At 40.9% G+C, this 18,248-nt stretch overlaps 1 protein-coding gene across 2 annotated transcripts in view; it reads left to right on the plus strand.

The window, feature by feature from the left end:
* FBN1 (fibrillin 1) overlaps nucleotides 1–18,248 on the plus strand; it is a 713,526-nt gene that overhangs the window by 501,711 nt on the left and 193,567 nt on the right. For both annotated transcript variants that reach the window (XM_078684805.1, XM_078684806.1), the window contains exons 19-22: nucleotides 354–479; nucleotides 7,404–7,523; nucleotides 13,870–14,007; nucleotides 14,177–14,227. In XM_078684805.1, coding sequence (XP_078540931.1) covers nucleotides 354–479; nucleotides 7,404–7,523; nucleotides 13,870–14,007; nucleotides 14,177–14,227 — 435 coding nt within the window. The remainder of the gene's footprint in view (nucleotides 1–353; nucleotides 480–7,403; nucleotides 7,524–13,869; nucleotides 14,008–14,176; nucleotides 14,228–18,248) is intronic.

Genomic DNA, 18,248 nt, shown 5'->3' on the forward strand with positions numbered 1-18,248 from the left:
TGATTGCTAAAATATGTCCTTGATAAGTCCTTATTCAAGCTACAATCATTGTCGTTAGGGCTAGAAATTGCTAACATTGTACTGAAGGTGTTTTGCCCATCGTGTAATCATAATTGGATAATGTCCAAAAAACAATGTTTAAAAAGTTGCATCCAGTTAAAAAGGCCAGACAGGATCGTCTGTTCTACTATATTTATTGAGAGCCCATATAGTTATAATTTGTTTTGTATTGGGCCATGCCTTTTGTTGCAGATGAGGCCTAGCAGGAGTCACAATAAGCATTGCTTTAATTGAAGTAGCATAACAGAAGAAATGTGTTAACATAATTTGCTTAATCTCATCCTTGGTTGCAGATATTGATGAATGCACACTGAACAGGTTGCTCTGTGATAATGGCCTGTGCAGAAACACCCCTGGAAGTTTTACCTGCACCTGTCCAAAGGGATATGTATACAAGCCGGATCAAAAAACATGTGAAGGTAAGGCGGAAAACTAGAAACTCTAGATTCATTACTCTTACAGTAAATCAGAGTTACCCTGTAGATTATTAGTATATGTACCACAATGGTCTATGGCATGTCTCTTAATAAATCACTTGTCATTCTGAAACGAACCATTGGATAAGAAATGTAGCACTGTACCCATATATGTGACAGAGTGGAAGAATGATGCTGTATCATGAAATTACACTAGGGGTAGAAGATCAGTCCATGCGACCTTCTCCGCCCAGACGCTGAGCCATCTGAATTTTCAGGTGTTTTTGTGTTTGGTTGTTTATTTAAGTTTTTGAAAGTTTAATAGTTTAAACTTGCTGGGCACTTAAAAATAAAATATTAAATGCCATGAAGGAGAGGGCAAGCTAGCGCACCTGACCCCGTGTGAGATCACAAACACTTGCATCTTATCAGACTTTTCCTTCTATCATTCGCGTGACGTGAAGTGTTACGCGCTTATTCTCCTGCCCACCCGCTGTATAGACCTGCAAGCACCATATATGCTTCTAATACTTGGCTCCCCACTGAGCAAGACGGAGCTGCCCTGGGACTTTGTTCCTCGGTTGGTGGCACCTGGAGCTACTACTCTGAAAACGTGCCTTTTATCGCTGCCTTCAAAGTATTGCAAATGCCCTGCCATGCCCTGTGCTTCTCTCCGGCACCTGGAGTTACTTCTCTCCATCTTTGTTGCTTTGGCTAGCCAGCTGAAATTGACTTCTGGTCTCCTTGTGACTTTGGCAGAGCAAGCAGGAGCCGGCAGAAACCATAGTCCTAGGGGCAGGTTGCTGCAACGCTTATTTGAGCACGGAAAGGACCGGTCAGCAAAGGTCCTGGACGGCCAAATAATCCGGGAAGGTGTTCTTGGAGACTTCCCTGTAGCGGGTGTGGTGGCACCATAGCTCCCTGAATTTAAGGAGAGGGAGCATTCTATGGGTGAACAATTGAAATGTATCACCTGCCAGGAAGATGGCTGTACAGGGTGGTGGTGTGGTACTGTAGCACGGCTCTAGTCACTGTGTGCAGAAAGAGGAGGTACGTTAATTTATTACAAACCTTCAAGTGCTCTAAATACTGGTTGGAAACTATTGTGACCTGTGTTAAGGTTGCCTAGAGATGCCACCTCCAAAGAAAAAGGGCATCAGGCCCCCAGTGACTGTAAAAGTAAAAAGGCCAAGGGGGATAGTCGTTACACCAGAAATTAGGGATTCTCCAGGCCCTGAGTTTGTTTTGACCTCATGTCATGATGAGGCAAGCCATGTTGGAGTGGAACGCTCTCCCACTCTCAGAAATGTGCCCACCTCAGCAAAAATCCTGGCAGTTTAGATCAAGGACTTTGCAAATGTGGGTCAAGAGACCTCCCCTGAAGGAGGACCCCTGAAGTTATTAGATGGCCAGGAAAAGGAGGCTTTGGATTTCCTTGAAAAGAATGTAGTTATACGCCCGACTTTCCTCCTCTCCATGTCTGTTCCAACCTTTTGAGCTGAGTTTAGCTAGCTCTGAAGAGGGGTCCGGGGTAGCGAGAGGGTTCGGGGGGATTAAAAGCAACAGGGTAGTACTTGTTAACTGACAGCCTATGAGAATGCTGGCTGATGTGCTCGATCAGGCTGGTGTGTCCCCTCAAGGTGGGGATCATGGGACTATGACAACTTCAGCTGTAAATATGGACTCCTAATTGAACCGTCCCTCACTGATGCTGGATGTTTTATTATTAATGCAGAAAACCTTGCATGGAATATTTGAATCTTCACTATAAATGAGTGCCTGAGAGCGGAGGCTGGTATACTTAAGGAGATCCTCTATGAACTAAAGTCCGTTAACTCCTGTATGCCTACACTTGTGAGGCCTGTAGCCTCCCAAACTCTGGAGCTTGGTGAAGAGGTACTGGCGCAAGGGGGGAATCAGGGAAGCTCCACTGAAGACCAATGCTGGTGAGAAGATGGAATCAAAGGTAGGCCAGAAATTAGCATTCATGCCGTTTTTATACGAAGAAAGGCAGGGGCATGGGTAAAAATCTAAAAAAACTTCCTTCAGATACCTAGGTTAGTGGAGGGCCAAGTCGATCAGCCCCAAGCTGCAAAGAACCAACAAGCAAAGGGTATGGTAAAGGAGGCCCCCACCCAATTGCAATCAGTTCCCAGGTCACTTAAAAGAGGTTTTAGCAATAAACATAGTCAAATGGAAATTAAGGGGTCCAAAGGTTCAGGTAAATTGGTTCAGGTAACCGTGAGAAATCCCTTCCCACAAAAAAGGAACCTTAAGACAAAGAAATGCCAAGATTTTCAAATTACTGGACAACTTGATCAAGAATTGGACCAAGATCAGGCACAGATCTTTTGCAGGGATCCTGGAGCAAAATACTTGTATTTATATGTGACCCATAAGAGAAAAAAGCAATTAAATGGAAGCCGATGAACAGGGCGAGCTTGTTAAGGGTATTCTCAACCTTTAAGGCATTGGAGGAACTTACGTCAAGGGATATTGATCAAGTAGCCTTCATAGATTCCAAAGCAGGAAGAGAAATCATGAAAGTTAGTTTTAGTTCTTCAGTATTCCTGGGCTTGGTTTTGGAAGCTAGAGATGACCTCAATAAAGTTGGACTCAAAATATGTCCTGTAACAGAGGTAGATATCCCTCGTCTTGAGTTGCCGCTACTGGCTAATCATGCTGACCTTAATTTGGAACCACTAAATATGATAATTGGCAAAGATGTACTCCCGTCCCTTTGCTGCTTGATGGGTTATAATCAGGTACCCTTGAGGTAATTATTCCAACCCACGCAATAGAAGGAGCATTAGACCCAGTCCCACTTTGTGCATCTCAGAGTGGATAGGGAGAGCGTCTTCTCATCCCGGGGCAGGTGGATTCGTAGTTGCCACACCCACCAGCTTGGGAGTTGTCTGCTGGAATGTCCATGGGTTGGGCAATTTAATTAGAACAATAGATCTTACTAAAACCTGAAAGAACAACTAGATAATCTGCTTGCAGGAGATCTGGGTGGGTTTATGCAATTTGTAAAAGGGGGAACAAAATAGGCATGGGCGCCTAAAAGGTGGTTTGATGGCATTGGTATCAACAAAATGCAGCAAAGATGCATGAGGCATACAGACAAGTAGCTCCTGGCTCCTGGCTTGCTTCCTGGACCAGTATGATGGGTGCCATCGGCGAAATAGCTGAATAATTGCCAATGTTTATGTAAACCAATGTGAGACCTGAAAGGTGATGTGGGAGATATTCCAGAGGGATTTGACGATCTTGGAAGAATTCCCGGGGGTCCCCTCCCAATTCTCCTACTAGGGGATTTTAATCAGGTAGATGTGGGTGGCAGTGATATGTTGAACAGCTACGGAATCTCAATTGCAATTTTCCCAGAGTGTATTCAATCTAAGTATGATCTGCTATTTATAAAATTTCTCTCTGCGCTGGGATTTGTCTGCCTAAATGGTCAGGTTAAGGAGGATATACTAGCAGGTTAAATGTTCTTGCACAGCAATCAGAGCTGCTCAATTGATTATATGTTTATACAGGCATGGTTATTTGACACCTGTACACATTTTGAGGTGTTAGGAATTAGGTGTATCAACTATTGGGTTTGAAAACTGCCTTACTTTCTGGCCCAGACCAAAGGGAGCAGGTGATTCCGATGGAAGTAGCCTTTCCAAAATGATTGACTAAAATAATAGACGCAGGATAGATGTCCAGATAAGATACAAATATCTAATGATTTAGGGCTAATTGGGGACCTGGGGTCCATCATTTTAGAATGGTATTCCGAAACCATTACAGAGTTAAACATTTGATCCCTATGATCAGAATATGCAACTATGAGGCCAAAAAGGATAAGGGCTGTGGGTCGGTAAAGCAGCCTTTGTTCGACAAGGAGTGTTCAATCGCTATGAAGAAGTTGTGGAAAGTAGAAAGGGTGAGGTGCTTCTTGGAGGCTCCTAATGGAAGAGAGGGATACACTAGCATGAAAAAGGAGTATGAAGCCCTGATTAGTGCAAAAAAGTGGGCTTTCTATCAGTCAAATTGCGACCTTATGATCAGCACCCTCCAGGATAAGGATATGATACTTCTGGTAGCTTGTTCAGAGGAATGTAGCAACTCAAACTCTCCTTTAAGGCACTCAGTCCCATAAATCGTTTGGGTCACTTATTGAAGTAATATTTAAAAGGCCAGAGTGGTATGTGTTAGGTAAACCGGGGTAGGAGTCTATGGATCAATTTTCTGCACAATCTTTAACTAAATTGATAGCTCCATAAATGTAACTAGGCAGCTGGGCCGAATAACCTGCAATTGTAATAAAGTCTCACCCAATGTGGTGGGCAACTTTCTACTCTAAAGTTTTTGTGCCCATAACACATTCAGGTATATTTTTGCCAAGATGGACGGTTTCTATAATAAAACCTACTCATAAAAATAGGGAGACAGACGTCCCGGGTAATTTTCGCTTGATAAGCCTGGTTGACATTGGTGCAAAATTGTACTCCAAGGTAATTCGCATCTCACTACAGAACTGGATTGAGTGCAATAATATAGTCCCAATGGAACAAGGAGGCGTCAAGCAAGGGCATTCAATGGTTGATCACTGTTTCAGCTTGTGAGCCCTGGGACAAAAGGCGATGTAAACAAGAGGGAATCTGTTTTGTTGTTTCATTGACTTAGCTCGGCCTTTGATCTTGTGTATCAAAGTATCCTGTGGGTGAAGTTACGACAACAGGCAATTCCTACCAGCCTAATAGCAATTCTACAAGAACTTCACTCACAGAACTGGCCCCAGGTGGAGCGTGACCTGAATGGGGCCTTATCAAAAAGAATACCCTTAGAAAATGGGTTAAGGCAGGGCTGCGTCCTGTTCCCTATGTTGTTTTTTTTGTTCCTTGCAGATCCCTCCAGTGTTTGCTTCCACTAACTCTTTCTCGCTGAAAATTGGGGGTAGGCACATATCTTGCTCCCTCTAGGCAGATGACCTGGCTATTCTAGACCTAACTCAAGTAGGCCTACAGAGGAAAGTTTATAGATTTAATAGCTATTGTGAGGACAACAAACTCAATGTTAACTTGGAAAAACCAAAAATAAATGCCTTTGGGAAAAACTCAAAACTGTTTAAGTGGTATGGTTGATGTAGTATCTTCTTACAAATATCTTGGAATGATGTTCACTAAAAAGTTGAATTGGGCCCAACATAAAGATATTGAGATGGAGGCTGCTTCAACTATTGGAGGCCTAGTACGTTTTAAGGACCATCTTGTACACCCCCCTCCTAACAGCCTATAATGTGAAGGTCCCCTCATAGTGCCTATATGGGGCCGAGCTGTTGACTCTAAGCATGGAGGCAAGTTGGGAGAAGTGTGATGGTAGATGCTTGAAAAAATTGGTAGGTCTCCAAAAAAGTGTGATGGGCCCAGCGATGAGACTGGAATGGGATCTGCAGGCTTGCAATTTCCTGGCCTATAAGTCAACCCTGCGATTCTGGGACAAACTTTGTTCCTCGGAGGTTCAAAAGTTACCAGTCCTCTGTGATAACGAAATTACAAGGAGTGAGCTAAAATAACCGCTGCAAGTTGGAATAGATTAGGAAAAATCGCTAGGCCTTAAAAATGAAGAAATGTACGTTGACTGAAGCCTTGCATCTTTCAAAAGGTGAATTAAAAGAGGCCTGCAGAAGAGCATCAATGTTGTTTGATGTAGGGTATGTAAGGAGTAAACCCTTAGCAAGTTATATGATGGAATCATAGGATAATCAGAGGATGTTCCTGTACATATCTGCATTCCCATATTACCAGCTTTAGCTTTTATTATTAAACTTTCAGGTTGCTTTGAATATTTGGTACCTAATGCTGTAAAAATGTAATGCACATTTGGATGCTGAGAATAAATGCACGTGTTTTTTCAGGTTTCAAAATGTTAATGTTCAAGTTTTAATTGATTGTCTTCATTTTTATAGGACTTGTCTGATTTTAAAACCACTTTGTTAAAAATTGTATATAAATCATTGTAATGAAGCACTCAAACTTTTAGTGAATAAGGAATTCTTAGATGTTGCATGTGCTTTAGCAAACATTTTAAAAATAAGTTTGGGCTAAAATTGTGATGCTCGTAGATTTAAGACCCTTTAGGTGAGCCGATGCTGCATCCTAACGTCTGAGTGCAAGACTCGGTATATAGCGATACATGTGCACTTTAGTCTTGCTATTCATAGCAGACCATTGTGGGGTCTTGTTAGTAGACTACGCTTGGACCTTGGAATGGTTGGGGGGAGGTCGGATTGGGGTTAATTTTAATGCGTAATTACGTACTTATTGTCTTTTGCTTATTGTTTTAAAGACAAGTGTCTAAACATTAATAATACATTTGACTGATCCCATGTGAGGTCACCATAATACAAGGACTGTCCTCTGCAATACAGAAACATACCTTCTCTTATGTCTAAAGCCAACAGGAGTAATGTACTGGCTTAGCCATGCTGTGGAGCGGTGCCAAACAAATGACTTGGGGATGTGGGGAGGCAGTTGAACCTCTGAACAGCACTATAGAAGTCCGCTTTCCTCTACCAGACATTTTGACAGGGAACTAGGCAGAGTGGCAAGACCTGGCTGTTCTTATCGTTCACAATAGTCTGTATTTGTTTACTGTTTCTCTCTGCCAGACAAGTATTTCTGCTCACAACTGGGAACCGTTAAAATGCCGTCTCCTTTGTTTTTTGTACATAAAAATGTATTCTAATGTTTAGTTTAAATAAAAATAATGTATAAAAAATGTTTTAGATTGTTTTGAGACTTTTGTGATTTAGTACATTATCCAGTGACTTCCTCATAATAGTTCATTGAACATGTCCTTATGAAGGCTTGTTTATATATTTTAACAATCCAAACATTGCCTAATAGTTACATGGACTTGTCCCTCCTGTAGATATTGATGAATGTGAGTCCAATCCGTGCATTAATGGAGTCTGCAAGAACATACCAAGCTTCTTTGTATGTGAATGCCCAACCGGAAGTACTCTGGATACAACTGGAACCATCTGTGTTGGTAAGGGACATAGACTTTCAAACAGTAGTAATTTCAATTGATTATTTGCTGATGATATCCAAGGGTAATTTAGATGAAAGTTTTATTAAACATATTTGTAGTTCATATTCAACTGATTTACAACACAGTATGTGGAAAGTTAGAATGTTCATGCCCAATTTACTTGAAGCAGTCATTTGTTAACAAATACACCTACAAATCTAAATTGCAATTTTAGATGTGAACATAGTAAAACAAGGTATTTAGTATGATTCCTGAAATATAATTTCTATAAGTGGCCTTGTCAAATCATGCAACCTAGTTTTCGTTTCATCAAGAGATAAAGATCGGATTTCTGACATAATATCGATGACACAAATATAGAACTACCAAAATATCAAGTAAAAAATATAGAATGCAAAAATATAGAATTCCTATCTCTAAACAGGTAAGAACAAGAATATCGAATCAAAAATATCGTTGTAAAAAATATAGTTAGTCAAAATATCGAATTTTTTTAAATGTCTTAAAAGTAATTAAAAAGTAATGAAATAATAAATACAATTAACTTAAACATACTTAAATACTTAAATAACTTTAAAATTAATAATTAATTAATGTAAGTTAAAAAAAAACATACAATTTGATTTTTTATTACATATATATATATATATATATATATATATATATATATATATATATATATATAAACATAATATTAATAACAAAAGATACAATATTTTTACCGTAGGATAGCGGGAGAGGTAAAAATTACTATTCCCACTCCAGAGAGTGCAACAGTAGGGAAAGCGTTGGATAGCGTAGGGGTAAACATTACTATTCCCACTCCAGAGAGTGTAACAGTAGAGAAAGTGTTGGATAGCGTAGGGGTAAAAATTAGTATTCCCACTCCAGAGAGTGCAACAGTAGTGAAAGCGTTGGATAGTGGGAGGATAAAAATTACTATTCCCACTCCGGTGAGTGCAACAGTAGGGAAAGCGTTGGATAGGGGGAGGGTAAGAATTCCTATTGCCACTCCAAGGAGTGCAACAGTAGGGAAAGCGTTGGATAGCGTAGGAGTCAAAATTTATATTCCCACTCCAGTGAGTGCAAGAGTAGGGAAAGCGTTGGATAGCGGGAGGGTAAAAATTACTATTCCCACTCCAGAGAGTGCAACAGTAGGGAAAGCATTGGATAGCATAGGGGTAAAAATTACTATTCCCACTCCAGTGAGTGCAACAGTAGGGAAAGCGTTGGATAGCGTAGGAGTAAAAATTACTATTCCCACTCCAGAGAGTGCAACAGTAGGGAAAGCATTGGATAGCGTAGAACTAAAAATTACTATTCCCACTCCAGAAATTGCAACAGTAGGGAAAGCGTTGGGTAGCGTAGGGGTAAAAATTACTATTCCCACTCCAGTGAGTGCAACAGTACGGAAAGCGTTGGATAGCGTAGGACTAAAAATTACTATTCCCACTCCAGAGAGTGCAACAGTAGGGAAAGCGTGGATAGCGTAGGGGCAACAATTACTATTCCCATTCCAGTGAGTGCAACAGTAGGGAAAGTGTTGGATAGCGTTGGGGTAAAAATTACTATTCTCACTCCAGAGAGTGCAACAGTAGGGAAAGCGTTGGATAGCGTAAGGTAAAAATTACTATTCCCACTCCAGTGAGTGCAACAGTAAGGAAAGTGTTGGATAGCGTAGGGGTAAAAATTACTATTCCCACTCCAGCGAATTGGAACAGTAGGCAAAATGTTGGATAGAATAGGACTAAAAATTACTATTCCCACTCCAGAGAGTGCAACAGTAGGGAAAGCGTTGGATAGCGTAGGGGTAAAAATTACTATTCCCATTCCAGTAAGTGCAACAGTAGGGAAAGTAAATACTTCATATATTAATTAAAATAATTTAAATATTAATACCAATTACAAAGTAAATAAAAATAATTACTAATGTAATATAATATAATAATTAATCGATTAAAAATTAAAAATTACAATTATTTATTAAAAATCATTACCTAATAATACAAATGAATTACCAATTAACAATTAATTAATTAGCAATTGAAAAATAATTAACAATTAATTCAAAATAAATACCAATAAATAAAAAAAAAAATGTAATTCATAACAATTAAATTACTTCCCACCCTATTCCCCTGTAAACCCACTACCCGCTACCGAAAATAAATTAATAAAATTAACATAATTATCAATTAATCAAAATTAATTACCAATTATAACTTAATTAATTACCAATTAAAAATTAATTAACAATTAATTCAAGATAAATACCAATAAATAAATTAAAACATTTAATCAATTATAATTAAATTACTTCCCACCCTATTCCCCTATAAACCCACAACCCGCTACAGAATATAAATTAATAAAATTAACATAATTATCAATTAATAAATTAAGTAAAATTAATGACCAATTATAATTTAATAATAACCAATTAAAAATTAATTAACAATTAATGCAATATAAATACCAATAAATAAATTAAAATATTAATTTAATTATTATTAAATTACTTCCCACCCTATTCCCCTATAAACCCACAACCCGCTACAGAATTAAATTACGCAAGAATTAAATACCATAAAATTCATTACTTAAAATAAATTATAAAATAAATATACACTTTTCACACATATACTAAAATAAAAACACTTTAAAAAATTCGATATTATTAAAAAATCGATATATTTCATATCTATATTATATACTTCGATATTTTGACTTTCTATATTGATGTAAATCGATATTAACTTACTTACCTCAAATTCGATTTTTTTGTTGTCTATATTCTGTCCATTCGATATTTTGTCCATTAAATTCGACATTTTTGTTGACTACATTCTGTCCATTCGATATTTTGTCCATTCTATATTTTGAATTCGATATTACTACAATTCTATATTTTTAACTCAATATTTTGACTGTATACCGTAAAGATCATTCCATGTGACTAACCATGGGAGACTAAGACTGGGGCAAGGTTTGGGTCTGTTGTGTGGCTTCATGGTCTGCCTTCATCATGGATGAGCTTGAAAAGATGTCCTTCTTCATACACAATGGTAATACATTTCTTAGTTGGACAGCTCTCTGGTATCTGTATTTTCTGGAGCATCTACAACTATATGCTTTAACTATACTTGGTAACTTTGAAAGTCTTATCAATGCCACAGGTTTGTTTCGCTCTTAATTCAATGCACACTGCCCTCTTTCTATTGATCAACACAGACGTCTTGTCATCCGTTATCTGCTCTCTGAGTATGATGTTTAATAAAATGGAAACTCACCTTTAATAGCCAGGGTGACTCAATGATCTACAGATTTCTACCTCTGTGTGTTCATATTAGGGCACCTTTTATCTCGTGGGGTATTCATCTTCAGCATCTTTTCATTTGATGTAGTCATAGCTGTTTTATGGACACTGCATGTAATTTAATAGGACCTCCTTCCAGTCGTAAAGCATTGGGTTGAGTTACCTGTATATATTTCAGGTATTTTATTTACATTCCTGACTGCATGTACTACCACTGCAAAAGGATTAGAATGTAATTCTTTTAATGTATGGTTTTGCACAGAGAATTGTTGATCATTTCTAACCCCCTATCACATTCGCCCTATTTCTCTGCTTCTTTTCGTGTGAACTCCGAATCAGATCTTTCAGATTCCTCTGGCTCTTCCATGCTTAACTACTTTCTCTGTAACCCTTTAACTTCATGCTTTCTCTTTTTGTTTGTCTTTTATTTGCCCATTCTTTTCTCCACCCCTTGATGGTCTGCTCCGGGGTAATTGGAGTATTGTGAGTCATGCGGATGGTCCCATCTTAACACATCAATCAGGCCATTCCTGTTCATGAATGTCTTTAATTGTGTCTCCTCCCCCTCCCTGAAATCTCTCCTGCAGGATCTGTCACATAGGCTAACCATAACATCATCCCACTTCAGTGAGCATGTTTTCCTTTAGTGTTGGAGAAGCATATAGACCAACTAGTGCAAGAGTTTGTTGTCCCCAGATCCCTGTCATCCCAGTTTAGCACCTATTTAGGCCTTCCAATTTTTCTATTTTCTTGAATGAGATGCCCCTTTTCATCTTAATTTCCACCTCTCTAAAGCCTCTTGTAAAGCCCACTGATGCGATCAGTTTGTTTTTCCCCTTGGCCAGGAAGGTACAGCCAGCAAATTCCATATATGTCTCCTGCAAGAGGATGATCTCTAGTTGGAGTCACCTGAGGAAATTGTCCTACCGTTCCATGTTTAATTCTGTCTTCAAGACAATTAACATTCCACATCCCAAACCTTGTATTTGTCTTTTTCCTCTGTCTTGTCTGACATGGTTCCCCTGTAGTAGTATATTTTGGAGGGGTTGAGAACCCTGTTGTCAATTCACATTATATGTGATTGCATCTCAACCTACCACATGTGCATGTGGGAAAGTCCCTTCTGACAAAGCATCAATCTTTCCCCAACAACTAACTTCCAGCTGATGGATACAGAACTGACCCATTCTATTCCATGTAAATGCCCCCATCCAAGTAATCTGATAAATGTTGGCACACTACCACACTTACCTCATTTTCATGTTGTACCTGATCTCTGGAGCATTTGTTTTTATCAATTGTCTTCATGGGGCTCTGGTGTCTGACCTCCTGCAGCATTCTCTGTTGGGCCTTCTCTTTCTTTCTTCCACCCCTTACTGTACTCCCTCCACCCTTCAGTCTGACGATCCGCTCCCATTGTGTCCTCCTAAGTCATTGCCCTACACTCTGTGACTCTGCTATTAGTCATAGTTCTTGAAATATCAAGCTCACTTCTATGCCCCCTTTCTCTATATTGTTTTGCTAAAATTGTCAAGTGTCTCAAATTGACTGCAAAATAGTGTCTGTCGATAAGAGGGGTCCTTCACTTGCCGTTGTTTCTTTTGCATTCAACAGGTCTTGGCCCCTTCCTGTTGGTCCCTGTCTTCTCGCCTTAACCTAGCAAAATAGCCAATGTATCCCTGTTTCACGGGGGTAGCACCTTTACTTCACAACATCTTCTATTGCATTATTTCCTCTACTGTTGGTCCCTTTGCTGCAGTCATTGTCTGTTGCCAGTGTCATCTCCTGTCTTTTCCCTGCTTTTCATCCATCACGGGTTGGTGGGTAGGTTCAGGGGGCAAGAAAGTGGACAGGGGCCTTTACTCACTCCTGCCAATCCACAGCTGTCCAACCATTCCACCTATTTGTGTCCTTATCAGCTTTCAGCACCAGTGTACTATGATGTCCCCACTAGGGGCCATGTGGGAGTTGGCCCCACTCTTTATCTTTCTTTAAGTGCCCAGGCTGTGAGCTTCTCATCCTGGGTCCCTCTCTCCTAAGGGCCCACTCTTCACTGACCCAACTGGCCTCTCTTAACTCTTGCAGGGGGCTCCGCGGTTCAGTTCCTCTCTTGGGGGCTTCCAACCTTCCATTGAGGCTCTGTCTGCTCAGGGGGCCTGTGCCACTGGGGCCTGCAAATCACAACTCTCTTCTGGTGTGTGGGAGCCACAGAGTCACGTCTGTTAATGGCTTTCAAACCACAAGAATTCTTGAGCCGCTCCACCCAAAGACCTCATCGGGGCGCATCACACTGTCACTGGGGCACTCCTACCGCCGCCACCTACGTCCACTGCACCGGATGACGGCCCTTTGATTGAAACAGAATAAAGGGGGTTAGGGGTGGAGTCCAGGAGGTCACCGCCTTTAGACCTGGACAGTCCTGGGGGACCCCAAACAGTCCTTTTGAGGTAGCCCTGACAATCTCCTCTGCCTGGTGCTCACCCTTCATGCCCCAACTCCATCGGGCACTCACTGGACCTGACTCACCATCCCAGTGCGACCCACTCCGCTCCAGCCCTTCACATTGTCCTCCAGGAAGGAGAGGGGCTTGGACAGTGGTGGCCTGCAGCTCCCGGCATCCAAGAGCCCTCTCTCCTAATCACAGCTCAAACCGAAATCCTTTTCTTGCAGAACAATGTCGTAGGTGTGAATGTTTTGTAACTATTAGGAAAACAAAACCTGTTGGTAAGGTTTCAGAAGAGGTATGATAATCAATCCTGATTATTTGACCTTGTATCATGTGATAGGGCAGACTGGGGTGGGGGAGGGCTAAACCGTGAACAGAATCACTTTATGCCATCATTCCTGGATATGGCAACCTCTGTGTCTGCTCCAGCTCAATTTGTATGCACATCTAAAATCCTCATGTTCATATATCTGCAAAAATAACATTACATGTGTATGAATTGTCATTAATTTAGGTTAATGTATTGTTAACATAGATGTCTGAATAGCCCTCATGACAATGTACTTTTCCCCTCTAATTAGAAACCATCAAAGGCACGTGTTGGCTGCACTTTGTGAATGGACGCTGTGAGGTCAACATCAATGGCGCGACCCTGAGATCTCAGTGCTGCTCCTCGATGGGCGCCGCCTGGGGCAGTCCCTGCATCCCCTGCGAACCAGGTGAAGCATAATTACATTTCCAACCACCCCCTCCCCTATGTTCGTCTGTGCACCCACAAGCTCGGAATTAGTGGAATATTCACAACACGTGTCGGTGGGCGTTACGTATGTTTTTTGTGCATGTTTTGAATCACAGATGTGTGTCACAGCTGTACTTTTTTACTTCCAGACCCAGTCTGTGCCAGAGGGTTTGCCAGAAGTAGGGGCACCATATGCGAAGGTGAGTCTTGTATTTTAGCATTTCTTAAAAATAGGCTTGAACATAAATATCAGAATTAGCTCAGTTCTAGGCTTCGCGTGTGAAAATGCACAACTGAGGTCTATTTCTGAATTTCAATTAATCTTGAAGGCTGTATGACTATTTACTGTGGTCGAACTACATTATTATCGCATTGAGTACATCAAGGCGACCTCTCCGACGCAAGGTAAATATGTGTTTAACAGCCTGATTCATCATTCTCCCGTTTTGCGAGCCCCTAATAGCGATTCATAAGGGATCGCTATTAAGGACTTGCAAAACGGGATTCATGTAGGAATTGCTAAATAAATAGCGATTCCTACACATTCCTTATTTGCGAGTAGCAAATTGCTAATCGCAAATAAGGAATAACTCCCCATTCATTCCTATGGGCCAAAAGGCCCATAGGAATGATTGGGGAGTATTCCTTATTTGCGATTAGCAATTAGCTAATCGCAAATAAGATAGCGATTTAAAGGGTGCCAGGGGTGTCCAAAGGACACCCTGTAGCACCCCTTAAATGCAAATTGAAACAGGTGTTGCACACACACATGTCCAAAGGACATGTGTGTGTGCAACATGCAACTTAGAAAAATGCTTTTAAAAGCATTTTTCTACGTTTTCGCTATTTACCACGAGGTTTGACCTCGCGGTAAATAGCGGGCCGAAATTGCGAATTCGCAATTTTTCAATGGATGATGAATTGCATTTAAGGAATCTCAAATAGAGATTCCTTAAATGTATATCCTCGCAAAATAGCGAAATCGCTATTACCGATTTTTGCATTTGGGATGATGAATCCCAAATGCAAAAATAGCGCTCGCAAAGGGCCAGATTCTCAGAATCTGGCCCTTTGCGAGACGATTTCGGCTTGATGAATCAGGCTGTATAATCCGTAACTCCACATCTTCTTACCTAAACTTGCCTTGTGATGGAGTGGTGAGGCCGATGCACTCAATGCAAAGTTATTGTAGTGCTATAATGCATGCCACATAGTGGTATATGTCTCGAGCAGGGCATGTTACCGGCACACTGTCTGGTGGGTGTCATCTGAGGGGCTCCCATTTATTTGTTCCGAGTGTTAGATGGTGCTAAAAACGAATGTGCTGCCTTCTTGTGAATTAACTTAAAACCTATTTCCTCTTAACTTTTCTACCATTTGAATGTGAAAAAGCACATGCAGAAAAATTCAGAAATTACGAGAATTAAACATAGTATGCCTGAGAACTATGAGAAGTTCGTGAGAGAAAAACTTCTCACCTTATTTGAGTCAGAGGCCTAGAGGAAGACAGTGACGTCCTACATATTCTCCATATGTTATATGTTTGGGGCTCGTGACATTGACAGGCCTCGCGGTCATTTGCAGCACGTGGTGGCAGTTACATCCCAAAAGCTTCAGATTGCAGGTTAATACCTTAGTTCGAAGGCCTGTGCTATGGTGGACCCGATATGACTTTCCTTGACAGCTGGGTTTCACTGCACAGGCAGAGGTCAGCCAACATCTGTACAGTGGGAGTTGGCCTCCCTTTGTGTTGATATCAGCCTTGTTGCAGCTGCACGTGCCAGACAAAGCTGCAGGCCCCGCCCAAAGGTCAGAGCGCCCCCAGCCCCTTCGTGATAACTGACGTGAGTTTTCCAAGGAGAATGTTATGACGTAAGTAAGTAGGCCACCCTCCCGGTCTAGTATTCTCCAGACGGTGAAAACATAGTTTGGCACGCATCTTTCCCTGAGGTTTGCTGTTTGTCTTGTCCCATGTAAAAATCCAGGAAAGAGGCGAAATTCAGCAACAATAGGGTTGACCCGTTTCTCCCTGTCCTTGTGCAAATGATAAGACTGGGATCAATAAACTGGGCAGGTTGAACGTGTGCGTTGTCACAATATCTACTGTCCACTGAACAATTAAGATAAGTAATGAAAAACGATGATCTAATAGCAGCAATAAATAGCACATTGCTTAAATTACTTGCCGCTAACCTTAATTTCTCGGACTTTCCTTCCTTCTCCCACTGTGGCCCCGCCTCACGAGACAGACACCGTTGTGCTTAAACCAGCTTCTAATCACAAACAAGGGCACCGCGCCTCCTCTCTGTCCCTGAGGGGTGCCACGACAGGGATCATCCCCCAGGATCCACCCTGTACTTCAACCTGTGCTCACAGGGGTTGAAGCGACTTCTCAATCTCGATGTGAGGTTAGACAGGGAGGGACGGATGCCGTGGATTCAGTGACAGCTGACACGTTTTGCACTGATGCTACAGCATTCTGCACAAACATTTATAGAAACCTAACAAAATCATATGATTAGTGTAAGAATGACAGTTGCAAAATTGACATTCACACTGGTCCGCCCATGAAAATGTGTTGTAAAATTGCCTTATTATAATTAGGTCAAAAATGCTCTGCCACTTTTGCAAGGTATGTACCCAAGCTCAAACTGCTGATTAAGGAAGTGTAGTCACAGTGTCCTTCCCACATAAGTAAAATGTAGAGCACAATATGTGCCCAGATAGGTTTAGAATGTAATGTTCATCCTTGAGGGGCCAGATGTACAACTTTATTTTGCATGAGCAAACGTGAATTGCGAGTTGCAATTAGGAAGGGGCGTTCCAAGGGCGTCCCTTCCTAATAGCGAGTCAAAAGCCTATATAAGAATGTTTTGCGACCGCAATAGCGGTCACAAAACACTCACAATTTACTGCCCTCTTCAAGAGAGTGGTAAAACACTTGCAAATGGGAATGGGTCCCTAGGGGACCCCTACCCCTTTACGAATGTAGGGGAAAATATTTTTTAGAGGCAGGCAGTAGTCCCAGGGACCATTACCTGCCCTTCAAAAATGAAACGAAAACGTTTAATTTTTCTTTTTTTAAATGCAGCCCGTTTTTCTTTAAGGAAAAAGGGCTGCATTTAAAAAAAAAACTGCTGTATTTAAAAGCAGTCCCAGACATGGAGATCTGTAGAGCCCAGCACTCCACCATACCTGGGAGGGCCAGCCATTCCTAATGGGGTATCAAATTGCAAGTGCCTCATTAATATGCATGAGGTATGAAATTTGCGACCCCATTAGGAATCGCCAACAGTGTCTCAGACACTGTTGTACATGTCATTTAGCAACTCGCAAATTGCGACTCACAATTGAGCGCAATTTGCAAGTCGCTAAATGACATGGTTGTACATCTGGCCGAGATCTTTTGCCTCACTTTACCTATCAGATGGCGGGATCGAATATGCAACGTTTATCAAAACCGGTGATGGAAAATTAAATGTGAAACAAGTTGACCAGTAATTAGGGATGTGACATTAAAATGCTTTCAAAATATTAATAGGTCAGGCATTAGCAAAAATCTTTTGATTTTTATTAAAATGATATGCATTAAATACTTATTTTAGGGACTTTCAACCAGTACTCTTCACCCAGTGGTCAGCTGGTGTGTCATTCACATATTCTTTGCTCCCACTGCCACATACAGCATGGTGCGAAGAATGAGCCCCCTCAGCCATTGGCTGACTTCATTATGAGTGATGACCCACCAAACACAAAGCGGTTTTCGTCAGTGTCAGAGACTTCTATGACAATGCGTGCACTTTGGGAAGCCAAAAATATTTTGCTTTTAGCCAGTGTTATTTTTTATATTGTAGAGGGCCCAGCAGTTACCCAACAATAATGTTTTACAAAAACCAGGTCAAAACAAAACAGTCATTGCAAAGCCAAAATGGCTGCCAGGCAACGCCAGACCTATTTGCTTTGCCTATGCTTGTTTTTTTTGTTAAAGTTGTTTAACTTTTATATAGTCGGATAACGATAGTGAAAAGAATGTGAGCAATTTGAGTTGCAAAATGAGAAAATATTTTTAATTCCTTCAATGGTAAAATATTTAAGCAGCTATGTGTGTGATACGTGTAAGTAAAGGGCAAGGTTCCATCTCAGGCATCAAAATATCTAATTTATCTTTTACTGTCCATGCCAGTCCTCCTGGGACCAGGACTGTTTTTACATCGGTGGAAA

Source organism: Lissotriton helveticus, chromosome 3_2 (assembly GCF_964261635.1).
Source record: "Lissotriton helveticus chromosome 3_2, aLisHel1.1, whole genome shotgun sequence".
NCBI lineage: Eukaryota > Metazoa > Chordata > Amphibia > Caudata > Salamandridae > Lissotriton > Lissotriton helveticus.